The sequence below is a fragment of the Balaenoptera acutorostrata genome, chromosome 16 (assembly GCF_949987535.1).
Source record: "Balaenoptera acutorostrata chromosome 16, mBalAcu1.1, whole genome shotgun sequence".
In the NCBI taxonomy this organism is placed as follows: Eukaryota; Metazoa; Chordata; class Mammalia; order Artiodactyla; family Balaenopteridae; genus Balaenoptera; species Balaenoptera acutorostrata.
Window position 1 is genome coordinate 3,195,577 of NC_080079.1, and position 14,076 is coordinate 3,209,652.

General features: G+C 49.5%; 1 protein-coding gene across 2 annotated transcripts in view; it reads right to left on the reverse strand.

Annotated features, from left to right (window-relative positions):
* MGMT (O-6-methylguanine-DNA methyltransferase) overlaps positions 1 to 14,076 on the reverse strand; it is a 295,436-nt gene that overhangs the window by 224,739 nt on the left and 56,621 nt on the right. For both annotated transcript variants that reach the window (XM_007173304.2, XM_057530590.1), the window contains exon 2: positions 11,818 to 11,954. In XM_007173304.2, the coding sequence (XP_007173366.2) occupies positions 11,818 to 11,942 (125 nt within the window). In that variant the 5' untranslated portion in view covers positions 11,943 to 11,954. The remainder of the gene's footprint in view (positions 1 to 11,817; positions 11,955 to 14,076) is intronic.

Below are 14,076 nucleotides of genomic sequence, written 5' to 3' on the forward strand. Positions count from 1 at the left end.
CCCGCGCACAGCGATGAGGAGTGGCCCCTGCTTGCCACAACTAGAGAAAGCCCTCACACAGAAACAAAGACCCAACACAGCCGTAAATAAATAAATAAAAATTAAAAAAAAAAAAAAAAACAGACGTGGCCTCCTGACAGCCGCTGCACTTGTGTCTGACGCGTCGGCCGGGTCCCGTCTCCACCCCCAGCCACTCGCTGAGAACCGAGGAGGGGTTGACGCCTCCCTCCTCTGCCCAGCCCCCCGGCCAGTCCCCGGCCCTCCATTCGACACCACAGACGCCCAGGAGCTGCCTTCGAGGCCAGACTGCGCGCAGGACCAGCAGAAAGCAGGGGGCTTTCGGCACCACTCGCGGTGACAAAGGTGTTAGTCTCAAAATATTATTTTCAATAGAAGTTTTGTTTACCTAGAAAAGGTCAGAAACTTTGGAGGAAATAAGTGGCCCAGCTCTTTTTTTTAAAAAATTTTTTTTTTTTTTTATTTTTAGCTGTGTTGGGTCTTCGTTTCTGTGCAAGGGCTTTCTCCAGCTGTGGTGAGCGGGGGCCACTCTTCATCGCGGTGCGCGGGCCTCTCACTGTCGCGGCCTCTCCCACTGCGGGGCACAGGCTTCAGACGCGCAGGCTCAGTAGTTGTGGCTCACGGGCTTAGTTGCTCCGCGGCATGTGGGATCTTCCCAGACCAGGGCTCGAACCCGTGTCCCCTGCATTGGCAGGCAGATTCTTAACCACTGCGCCACCAGGGAAGCCCGGAGCTCTTTTTAATGAAAGCAGTGCTCAGTTATACAACAACTCTTCCTAACAAAAAGCCTTAAATGGGATAAAATAAAGATCAGAAAGCTAAGTATTTTTCCAGATGATTTTAGGAAGGAAAAACCACCATTTTGGGGAGGCTACTTCTGGGGTATCTTTAATAACCGAGAACAACAATTTCATTTCCCCTAGGTTTAGAAGTATGTATTTTTAGCGGAAGCAACGTTAAAGAGGCAGGACAGAAATGTCTAGAATGTATATATTTATACAAGCGTGTGTGCACACATACATAACACTCACATATAAACACTGTACACAAGGACATCTATTTGAGAAAGGAACCGAAAAAAGAATCGTCACACCCCAAGGCTTACACTTTCCTACTGCAATGGGTTAAGTCTTAAAAACGTTTCTCCTCATAACTGCATCCTTCTAGAACTGTTTATATTCCATTTTTAGCTTGCCTAAATACCCTGGCAGAAAACTGTGGTTGGAATGTGCAGAATCCGCACGTGGACGCTCCTCGCCTAGTACCCTGCCCCCACGTGAGCTGCAGAGGGACGGCTCCCAGCAACACGGCTTCTTCAGAACGAGAAGAAACGTCACACACACACCCCGCCCCGAGCTGGGTGCTCAGCCCAGGAATCCTCCATCCCCACCTGACCAGCACGGGCTCTGTGTGAAGCCATCTACAGAAGCAGCAGAATGTCTGCTTCAGCAGCTGAAGGTTTCAACGGCTGCTCGTTCAGAAGCGATGGACGCCCCCCACTGTCAGGTGGGGAAGCTAAAGCGTCAGAGCGCTCTCTACGTGCTTCACCTGCGCTGCTCAGCGAGCACGGCGAGGCCTACCTCTGGAAGAAGGCATGTGAGGAGCAGCCTTCAGAGTCCTAACGTGATCCCATCACAGACAGTCACGGCACGAAAACTATAATCCCCCCAGTGTACAGTACGCGTGAGCATTCTGCCGGGAGACGCCAGAAATCAAAGTAAATGCTGGTCCAGGAGGACCCGTGTTCTTCCACAGAACCACTCAGAATCTGCAGGTGTATCAATACTTAATATATTGAGTGTGTAAGCCCTCTTGTTGAAAAAAGATTTGTGCACATATGCGGTGTGTGTAGATCAGGTGGGGAGGGTGTCACAGAAATGCCTGTAAACAGATACACTGGGGCTCTTACGGAAACACTAAACGAAACTAGAGAAGACCTGGTAACAGAAGTGGGTAAAAGCCTGAAAGCAATCCACACGGATGAGGTAAAACCAAGACACAGAAACTGGGCAGAGAGAAAGCCGAGCACTTCTCTCAACTCCCTGGAGCTGTAGCTGTGAGTCTGGCTCAACCCAGAGGGACACTGAAGAAGACTACAGAATTCACAAACGAGATGAACTGCGGCAATCAGTCTCCGGCTCCTGTCCCACCCCAGGCCCGGCAAGAAGCTCCGCGGGCTCACGGGGGACGAGAGGCCCTGGGTGTGAACTCGACTGCCTCTCGGGTCTGGGTGGGGCCGTCTCCACGGCAGGCACACGTGGAACCACCGCCACTGCCCGGGACTCCAGAGGCACAGCTGAAAGCAACTGGGTGGGAAATGCCGGTTCAACGAAGCCCAAGGCACCCAGGAATGCCCACTTCAGAGCCTGAAGGAGACTTGAAGTCAGTATTGGACCCCAGAGGGAGCAGACGCCCACAGCAATTTCAACACGACACCCAGCTGGCCCTGTCCTCGGCCTCCCCGACTCCACCCTCCCCCTGCTCTCTTCCGCGTCCTGGCTTGTCTTCAGTTTTCTTTGCTGCTGCTTCTTGACCAGCTCCCTTGTTCAACGGTTCCTCCGGATCCTTCTCTTCTCCTCTCCTCGTGGCGTGCCTGCATCCTACGCCCTGAGAGCTGCCACCATCACCTGCTCAGTCACCCGAGCCAGGGCCCGCGGCCTCCCAGCACGCCTCCTCCTGCCAGGGTCCCCACGTCCCCCTCCGATACGGGGCTCCACCGGTTCTGCGGCCAGACCACGTCCCGGCCCGGTTCTACTGCCACCGCCCCGGGCTTGGGCCTGAGCCCCCTCCTCCCCCGACCGCTTTAACCGCCTCCACGCCTGCTCACACACGCCCCCCCGTGGAGGCCCGTGACGCCACACTTGACTGCCCACCCAGGCCCGTCCTGTGCTGGGTGTGAGGTCCGTGTAGGTGGAGCTGTCACATGCATTACCGTGCCGTCCCCAATGCACATCCCCAAGGCACAGGGCCTGTCACACAGCAGGCACTCACATGTTTTGAGTGAACAAACAAGTGACTCTAGCTTAATCCTAAATTTATTCAATGTTTTTATCACAAAAAGACCCACTTCTGTCACTTGATACAGCAACTGGAAATAAAAAATTCTGGATGTATCTGACACAAGACAATGGTTCAGTTCAATTCAAAAATTAAACTCATTTAACCTTTAACTCAATTTAAATTCTAAACTGATCAGCATTCAAGAACTATCCTGTACATTAATACCAAGGAGCTGATCTAATTACTGATACAATTTAAAGAAAATAAATTTAACAAACCAAATACACTTGGAGAGTTTACAGCTTAAACGACATTAACATTTTAAAAACAAAAGTTGAAAAGTATTCACGAGTCACAGATGGTTTAAATACCAGAAAATATTAGAGATACATGAACAATAAAAATTCTGGAAATCAAAATCCAGAGGCAAAATATGAGAAACGTATGTCGATGGTCTCAGATGCCACACAGCTTCACTTTCACAGAAGGAGAGGGGGACGGCCATGAGGCGCAACCTGGCTCGAGGAAGGAGTCCGAAGAAGTGGCTCCGAGTCCCGGCCACCACGCTCCTCGTGTGGCACCAGCTCTGTCCCCCGGGAAGGGGCACAGCATCACCCGCCTAGCTTTGAACACCAGCACGTACGCGTGACCACCCTGTAAGTCTGCGGTGCGCACGTCGTGTGTGAGGTAGGCAAACACACACGAGGACACATCACTGTATCCTTTCCGTTCCTACAACAGTAAGTGTCGAGCCGGAATTCTCAAATTAGACGTGAACTGGTGAACCTTCTACTTTAAAGACATTCTCACCCAGGCACCCAGCACGGAAGTCACCCCAGTTCTCATTACTCAACCCAACCAGGGACCGTCTCAGGGCTCTCCTCAACTGCTCAGAAGGTCGAGAAGAGGTACCAGGGGAGGGAAGGTCAGCTCCTGCAGGGGCCGTCAGTGGTGAAAAGCAAAGTGAGGAGGGTGACAGCCCCCTCTCCCCTCCAGTCTTTCTCCCGAGACCCTGGGACCAGCCTCCTTCGCCCACCCCCAAGTCCTCTGCTGATAAAGCGGCGTCAGTGCAGGGCTGGGGAGCTGCCCAAGGGCTGAACGCTGTGGCCGGCACTCAGCTGCTCACACAAGGCCCGGCCCTTCCAAGGGGGGCCCTACTTACCTGGTGTCTGTCTGATTCCCGGCAACCCAGCCTCTTCTGGAAAAAGACTCCCGGAGAAAATGGAAATGACCTCCAAGATGTTACAACACTGTCGTAAGTTCCACTCTGTTTCTCTCGGAGTTGATTTAACCTCAGTCCTCTCAAAAGTTGAACAAGCCTTTAGCTAACTTTCCTGACCACAGCTAATTAGATGAATGGGGAATAGGGCGAGGACCGCAAGAGGCTGGCAACAGGAGGCCAGCAAGCGGGCGGGTGACACCAGGGGAGGTACAAGACCACAGAGCTGGACGAGCAGGTGGGCGGCAGAGGGGGGGGGCCCTGCCCACGTCTAGGCCTGGCTGCCGCACGGCAGTGGCGCCTCCAAAGGGCCGCGGAGGGGGGACTACTGACTTGGCCAATTCCACCAGAAATGGCCCCTGCAAGAGCACCGGGCCTGGGCGGGCCTCCACCCGAGAGCACACGGTCCAGGCAGGCCCTGCGGGCCTCAGGGTGAGGCTGACACGCACTGGGCCCTTCCCTTAGGGGGAAAGCTGCTGCTTGGAGAAGATCTGAATAGAGCCCAGAGCTTTTCATCAGCACACCATTTCCCGCAAGGCGAGGGTAAACTCGGATGCTGGTTACATCCCAGTAGCTGGGGGAGCCCTGCGCCCAGTGAGGGCGCTGCGGGGACCCGTCCTCCAGGGCCCACACACCATACGGCCCACGTCTCCTCCTCGTGGGAAAAGGGAAAGGCTTTCTGTGGCAGCGTCAAGGTGACAGGAGAGCCGTTTCTCCGGGAAAGCTGAGTGCCATCCTTTCAAAAGCAGGCGTGAACAGAGGGCAAGAGTCCAACGCCTCCGAACGGCAGGTGACCGTTCTGAGCACAGGGTTTCAGGATATTTCACATGCCTCGGAGGAAAACACCCAGCTCCCTCCGCTTGGGATGAGCCAGTTTACCTCCTTCACTCTCACAGTGCTCTTACGCTCCGGAGGCTGGAGGACTTGCGACCGTGGCCTGCCCCGTCCTGGGAACAGGGGAACTCCCCCCGAGACGCCCCAGCTGGAGAGCGGCACCCTGGCCCCCCCCCGCATCTCTCCAGCCAGCAGCCTGAACGACGACGCCACCGTCTCACTCGTCACGGACACCGAGAGCGAAGTACGCGCACGGTCTGTGTTACTGACCGCCTAAGTCAGGAGAGGAACTCGCCACGAGCTACTGACAACGCACCGCCTGAGCCGGCAACCGGGAGGGAGGGAGGCCCCGCAACACCGCCAGGCCCCGGGCCCACCAGGGCGCCCGAGCACGTGCTCTGAAACACAGACGACTTCCGTGAAGCCACACAGCTTGGCACGTTTTCCTCACAGAAACATGCTTGTTTGACTCAAGAGACCTCCTTAAGGAACATTCTGTAACATAAAACAACTACATTTTTAAGCACACACAACACAAATCATTATTTCGAGCCACCGAAGAAAAGCAACGAGACAGCTAAACTAGCTGCAGGTAAAATTCCTGCGGCGCATGTTCTGGGCGTCCCTTTCCTGGGAGCGCCTCTGCAGGTGCTCATCCGTAAGAACCCTTTCTTCTCTTCCTTGAAAGACCAATTATAATAAAGCAAGTGCTGTGTCTATATTCAAATTTCCCAATCTGTCGGGAAGAATTAACTTAGGAGTTTCCCAGGAAGGGTTTCATGACCTGCGGACTCTCAGGAACTATCTTCACCTGGGAAGGGGCAGACTGACGGGCACCGAGGTCCCCGAGGGAACAGCACACGGCAGGCCCAGGCCGCGCGGGGTCAATGGCCCCAAACAGGCCCCTGACAGCCTCACGTTCTCCTGATGGTCCACTTACTAGCTTTAAATATTTAAAGATGAACAGGAAAGCAGCAAATGCATGCGGAAACCATCAGTCACTATCCGTTCAAACCGACAGACCTGAATGGACGTCAAGAGTCCAACTTTCCTTCAGGAAGGCCTCAAAGGCACCTTCCTTCCTTCAGTGGAGTGACGACTTTGGCACGTTCCAGGGGCGAAAATCGGCAGTGCACCCGACGAGGCAGGCGACCCCCTCCCAGGTAGAGCGCAGAGGCCCCGCCGTGACACTCTCTCAAGGTCCCCGAGGGTCCTGGCCCACGCCCATCACCCCCCTCGGCTGGCCAGCCAGCCAGGTCAGCAGAGGAGGGTAAGGCCTAACCCGCATGCTCCTCCCAGCCCTCAACACCAGAGCTGGCAGGTGAAAGATGCCAGGAGGCAGAAATGACGACACTCTACCCGAACCACCACGATACCATACACTCCTGTCAAGTAGAACACAGCCTGCACCGTTTTTAAGTTTTTCAAAATATAGCAAGTTTTACAATGGCTTACTTTGGTTGGACTATATAACGTTTTCACTTGCATTTTGCATTTTTCTAAAAAGCTTTACATGGAAAAAGTTTAAAAATGAAAAACAAAGGTAAATCTTTGACAGACGTGAAGCACATGCAATTAATTCTCTCTAGCTTCCCAGATCCGAACGTCCTACTGCTGTTTTCATAATGGTAATAAGTATAACCCAGGGTTGTACAGTCCATTTTCAAGAAATCAAATACTACAGTCAACTTTATGGAAAACTAAACAAGCCGGAAAATAACATTAGAAAAACCAATATATTCTCCTGCCCTTCTCCTTAGATTTTAGACATTGTGGGGCACGATGATGCGGTCAAAGCTTCGCAGCCACATGAAGATGGAGTGGGGAGAGATCAGTCAAGCTCCTGCAAGACAGTCGTGAATGCAAACCTGATACTGGCAGGAAGTTATGAAATTGAGACTATTATACCACTTTCCAAACTGATATTCTTCACTCATATTTTTAGGAAAGGTGAGTAATGTAACTTTCACAAAAAAAGAAATCAAGGATCACTGTATGAAGCCATACGCACAGGAATCCTACTTTGTATAGAAGTGTGAAAGGAATTTCACTACAGACAGATGTCAGTGGCCAACTTCTAATTTATCTACTGAAGAAACCAGCACGGCTTCGGAGGAAACGAAGATGCCAGGACTCACAAGAAGGAGGGTGAGAACAGGGGCCCAGAGTCTTTAGGATGCTCTGCTCAAAACCCCCTCGCGGCCACCGTCCACCACATCAGCAGAGCTAGAGGACACAGCCCTGGAGGGTGCAAATGGCTCCACCTGCAAAAAGCCAAATCAAGGGAGAGCCCCCTCAAGGTGGGTGAGGGCAGCGCCTACTTCTATCACACAAGGGAGTTCTAATCAGAAGCCTTCCTACCAGATCCAGGTGGCGTCAAACTGGAGGAAAAAAATTCCCCCACATGACTCTTTCAGAAAGTAGAGGAGGCAACACCTCCAAACTCACTTCACGTAATCAGAAAAACCCAAATGCCCAAACCTCACAAAGACATCACCAAAGAAAGAATTATAGACGAACACCCTTCATGAACTTAAACACATAAATGCTAAACGAAATAGCAAATTTAAACCCGTAATATGTAAGGGAAAAAAAAGGCTATACCATGAATCAAATGATGTAGTATAGTGGCATTTCAAGATTGGTTTAAAATCCTAAAATTAGCTTACTTCACATTTAAAGAATAAAAGAGAAAAACAGGATCATGTTGATACATGCAGAAAAACCATTTAACAAAATTCAACAGATTGGGGAAGCATTCTCAGTGTGAGAAAGGACACCTATTAAAGCCAACAAAGCCAGCAGTCACCCTGATATACTTGAAGCTTCCCCCTACGACTGGAACACGGGAAGGAGGTCCACTGTCATGACTTTTATTCAACGTCATATTGGAAGTTCTAGCCAGTACAACAAAAGAAAAAAAATAAAAGGCAAAAAGATCATAAAGAAAGAAGCAAAGTGTGTGTTTACTCACAGACATCATGATTTTCTACAGAGAAAATCCTAAGGAAACTGCAAAAGAATTCCTGGAACTAAGAAGTGAATTTAGTAAGATGGCAGAATAAAATCAACATACAAAAATCAAGTGTTATGTACCAGCAGCAGTAGTTTAAAAGTTAAAGAAAAAAAAATTAAGCTGATTTAGAATACCATCAAAAACAAAGTATCTAGAAATCAGTTTTACAAAAGACACACCAAGATCTTTAAAGTGGAAACTACAAAACACTACTGAGAAAAATTAAATAGAAACTAAACAAATGCTGAGCTAAACCACAGTCATGAACTGGAAAATTCAATTTAAGATGCCAACCCTCCCAAAACTGACACACAGATTCAATGAACTCCAATCAAAATCCCCATAGGCATTTTTGGAGAAACTGACACCTTGATTCTAAAAGTAATATGGAAAATTGAGACCTAGAAACCAAGACAATCTTCCAAAAAAAACCACAAACAAACAAACAAACAAACAAACAAACAAAAATGGGTGGCGGGGGGTGGAGAGCTGGAAGACTCACATTAATTCAAGACTCATCACAAAGCTACATCATCAAGTCAGTGTAGCACTGGCACAGAACAGAGGAAAAGATCAGCTGAACACAACAGTGTCCAGACATATATAACCCACACACGTATGGCCATGTGACTGATTTTTTGACAAAAGCACTGAGGCAATGCCATGGAGAAAGGAATTGTTTCCCCCCACCAACAAATAATACTGAAACAACTAAACATCTGTGGAAAAAACTGAGTACCTCACAACAAGGTAATTCAAGATGATGGAACACAGATCTAAACATAAAAAGCTAAAATTATAATTATAATTTCAAAGGATTTATAAGAGAATCTATTTGTGAAATTAGAGTAGGCAAATATTTCTTAAACACACAAAATATGCTGAACAGAAAGGAAAAAAAAAGTTGGTCTTCCTCAAAATTAAAAACTTTTATTCATTAAAAGACATTATTATTAGGAAAATAAAAACACAAGTCCCCAACTGTGAGAAAACGATCAATACATATATCTGATCACCAAATTATAACCAGAACTACCAACTGACAACAAAAACCAAGAAAACACCAACTAAAAATGGGCAAGAGACTTGCCTCACAATGAAAGCTTACTGAAAACGGTGTTCAAAATAAGTCATCAGGAAAGGGCAGGTCACCACCACAACGAGAGAGGTAACACTTCATACCCACCAGAGCGGCTGTAACTTTAAAAACTACCACCACCAAGTGCGGTGAGAAGGCAGAATAACAGAAACTCCCATATGTTCCTGGTGGAAATGTAAAATGGTGAACTTTGGGGAACGTGTTGGCAATTTCTTACGAGGTTAAACATCCATTTGCCATGCAATCCAGCCATGTAATTCCACACCTAGGAATTTACTCAAGAGAAATGAAAACGTATGTCCATAAAGAGGCTTGAACAAGAATATTCATAGCAGTTTTGTTCACAGTAGCACAAACCTGGACAACTCAAATGTCCATCAACAGGAGAATGAATAAACTGTGGTATATTCCTACAACAAACTACTACTCAGTAAAAAAGAATGAACTACTTACTGATACACAGAGCAACACGGGTGAACCTTGAAAACACTGCTGAACTGAATACAAAAAGAAGTATGTGTTGTATAGCTCCACCTATAAGAAGCTCAAGAACAAGCAAAACTAACCCAACGTGACAGAGATCAGAACAGTGGATGCCAACGGGGAGGGGGTGACTGAAAGGGAGCACGAGGGAACTTTCTAGAGTGTTTTATATCTTGGTTTGGGCTGGTGGTCGTGTGGTCGTACACATCTGTGAAAACTCACTGAACTTTAGGGTTAAAATCTACGAATTTCATTATGCGATTTTCACCTCAGTTTTTTTAAATGAAAGAAACTGTCAGCTCTTGAGTATTCACACAGATAATTTTTATGCCGTTCTCTACTTCTGCAATATCCCTCCCCAAATTAACCATATACAACAGACTGCTGGTTGCCCCCCGCCCGCCCCCCGCCAAATCCGCTCCACACAGAACCGCCGACTTCAGCCCGCACACGCCAAGCTCCGTGCTTCCCGCGTGGCGTGCGCAGCAAGGTAAGAGAAGACACGGATGCTGCTTCTGGAAACAGCGGGCATCCCCTCCTTTCTCCCTCCTCTCTCTGCTGCTCGCGAAGGGGTGTGGCAGCTCGCACCCCAGAGTCTGGTCTGCAGATGCCGAGAGGAAAGCTGAGGGCGCCGGACTCCAGTGACCATTCCGCCAGCAGACCCGGCGTCACTGCTCCTCCGCCGGTGCTTCTCCTCCAGAGAAACCGGCTGCATCTGATTAAGCTGTTACTTGGAGGAGCTTGTTTTCCGCAGATGAACCTAATCCGAACTTGATTCAGAAAGTACAGAGAGTAGAAGCAAAGCTAAGCCTCATCTTCACTCTGTTCTCAGTTCCTAATGGACATTTAAAGCATTTTAAGAGGGGTTTTTCCTCCTACTTTTTCTTCTCCAAATTCACTTGTTCTTTTTTTTAAAAAAAACAAACAAACAAAAAAGAATTCAACACATAATTTCTGTGATTTACTGTGCAACTGAACATACTAAAAGACAAAATGACATTTTCCCTACAAATTATTTGGTGCCTGTGATTTTCTGAACACTACAGCCAGATGGTTCTCATAGAAATCAAGTAGACTGTATTCATATAATTCAAAGGTTTGCTTATTTTTTGGTCTTAAAAAAGACTATTGATTGTAACGTGCAGCTCTACAGGAAAAATCTCGACCGAGGAGGCGAAAACTGATATTTATTACCGCCCTTGTGCTCATTATAGCCGTCTCTGACAGCGGTCCATTAAAATCAATTTTTATGTTTCTTATGTATTTTCTTTTTCTAACATCCTTGGCGCTGTGTTTATTAGCCAGTTAAGACAAATGCTGAGCAAAGGAGTGGGCGGTTTTTCCCCTCTTCTGTCAGAAATAACAAGAACTGCGATTTTAAAATACAACTGCTCCTCACAATCAATGAATGGAGGAAACTGAATCTTACGTTTCAGAACAAAACATTAAGGAGTGCTTTGAATTTTTTATGGTTTTATAATTAGAGAAAATAAATAGTGCAGATCGTTCAAGAAAGAGAGAAACGTGTTCCGTGAGAAATGGCAATACCCTAACTTCATGCTAACAAAGGGATTTCACACCCTTTCTCCTCCACTGCGCACACACCAACAGCCAGACACCATCTCCAAGAGGCCCAGTGGAGCTCCTGATTAAGCAATTCCAGGACTTTGGAATAAAAGTCCATTAATAAAAAAGTCCATTAACAAAAGTCCCATAAAAGTTCATCACCTGGCAGACTGATGAACAGTGAACGCTGGTCCTGGATTTAAAAATCAAGATTAAGGAAGCAGCTCCCTGTCACCAAACTTCCAAAGAGAGTCCCACATCCCACCTGCTTAAGAATCAAAGCGTTCAATACTCACAGTGCGTCAACACCTCTATAAATGTCTACATTAATACGTCCTGGGGCTCCTAATTACAGGTTATGTCCCTGTGGTTAATCGGAGGTGGAGGGTTCCTGGGCAACAAGCACAGATGCTGAAAACGAACAATCACGGCCCTACCATTTTCAGAGAGATGCTAACTTTTGTGATTGGTAGCGTGTGGCTACGTGTTACCCTGTGATCAATGGAGAACGAGCAATAATCGTATTCTCTCTGTTGCTTTGAACAAACCACGCAGTGGGTGTCACGCAGGACTCGCACTCACTCAGTGTCTGGGATCTTCTGGCCGTGCAGCTTTATCCCGTGCAGACCCTGCTCACAGCCGGAGATCTCGATCTTCCCCAAAGGGCTATCCATCATTTTGTATTTCATTTCACAGGTCTTGTCCATTCTCCCAGGTACCTAAAGAGAAACAATTTTTAAAGTTAAGCATACGTGAAAGAGTTTGGTTACTTCTAAAGCACAACAGAAGCCCCAGTTATTTAAGACACAAAACATCTTCCAAAGTTTTTTCCCCATTTTTGGAATTTAACCATGTAATGTGTCATTTTTATAACATAGTCACTTTGAAGACAGAAGATTGCCATAATTACCCAGAGCAGCCAACCAACAGTTCACTCTCCTTTCATCTCCTTAAATTACGATCTCCTGGTGGCTCAGTGGTTGAGAATCCGCCTGCCACTGCAGGGAACACAAGTTCGAGCCCGGATCGGGGAAGATACCACATGCCCGCGGAGCAACTCAGCCCGTGCGCCACAACTACTGAGCCTGCGCTCTAGAGCCCACATGCCACAACTACTGAGCCCCTGTGCCACAACTACTGAAGCCCACGTGCCTAGAGTCCGTGCTCCGCAGCAAGAGAAGTCACCGCAATGAGAAGCCCGCTCGCTGCAACTAGAGAAAGCCTGCGCGCAGCAACGAAGACCCAATGCAGTCAAAGATAAATAATTAAAAAAAAAATTTTTTTTTAAATTACCATCTCCTTATTCTTATCCATCTTTAACCAACGCATGGTCAAAGATGAAATAAGAGCTCCTTTTAAAAAGTACCTAAAACTATTTAAAATAAAACAATTACCAACAACATTTTCAGTAAAAACTGAAGACAAACCATGCGATATTCTGAATAAAGTACGTTTAAAACTAAAGCATTATGAAATGAATTACAGAAACGGAGGGAGATCCGACTCAGCAGCGGTCGCGGCGGGCCCGTGCTGACGGGAGGCGCGGGAGGCGCCCGCGCGGCGGAATCCCGCTCTTACGGAAGCGCACGGCCCTTGCTGGCGTTGAAGCCAGCGTGCAAAAGCTATCCTATCACGTACCCTCCACGCGAACAACTCTGAGAGAGGCTAATTTTGGTCAACCCAATGGAAGTTTATAAGAAAGAACAGATGTACTAAGAGCAGCGAGAAGCCAGTACCAAGGTTGAGGCAGACTGAATCCCTCGGCCTCGAGGGGAGGCCGTAAGAGAGGGCCGTGGGGAAGCCCACCTGGGCCGCCTCGGCGCCCCCCTCGGGCCACCTCACGCGCCAGCGCTTCCCAGGGTTCCGACCTCAGCCACAGCCGCCCCGGAACCGGAACCGGAGCCCCGCACGGCCTCCCTGCGAGCGCCGGACTGGAAGTCGGGCTGCCGCGTGGCTCTCCTGACCTCTGTGTCCGGGAAGCGCTTCACGTGAACTTGTCCAAAACCGTAACCGCGCGTGGGCTCGCCCCCTGGGCAGCGCATCGGTGAGCGGGCCACCACCCAGCCCTGCCCGAGCCCCACCAGATGGTGCTCCGCGGCCCCCGCTGCCCGCGCACCGCGGCGCCTGTCCGCACACGCCCGCGCCGCACTACACGCAGGCTCTACCATTTTCAGCTCTTCTCATTCATTCGCGCCCGTCCTCCCGGACTCCCTCACCAACCCTCACCTCCCCGAGGAAGGGCGCCCTCGGGCCCCCTCTACACCCGGGCTCTTCCCGCTCCAGCCACCCGCGCCGCGAACACCGCATCACTACTGACGACACGACGGCGCGACAGCAGCTCAGCGAACTGCAGCCCGCCGGCCAAACCTGGCCCAGCGCCTGCTTTTGCAAGGGAAGTACTCCTGGGATGCAGCCGTGCTCATTGTTTGCAGGCTGGCGGCTGCCTTCACGCTCCAGCGGCGAGGCCTGTCCTGCAGCCCCAAGTCCGTGGGCGCCCCTCACGTGCAGCGAGGGTTCCAGGATCCAAGCCTGGACCCCGGGGACTGTCCTCTCCCTGACTGTCCCGTCTGCCCCACTTGGCCTGGTGTCTGCTTTACTGTGAAACCTCAACACACCCCCATCGCCCTCGCCCCGCAGGTTCTCCTCCCTTCTCTGTGCCTTCCACCTGCTCCTAACAGCACACGCTGACTCCCTCCTCTACCTCCCAACAGCCCTAGGACAGAGGCACACACACGTCTATGCCCTGAAGGGTCAAGCACCATTCCCAAAACCCCATGGTGTGCAAGCATCACTCCCAAGATTCCATCCTAAACCCCAGGCTCCAGAGCTGCCCTGTTCAAC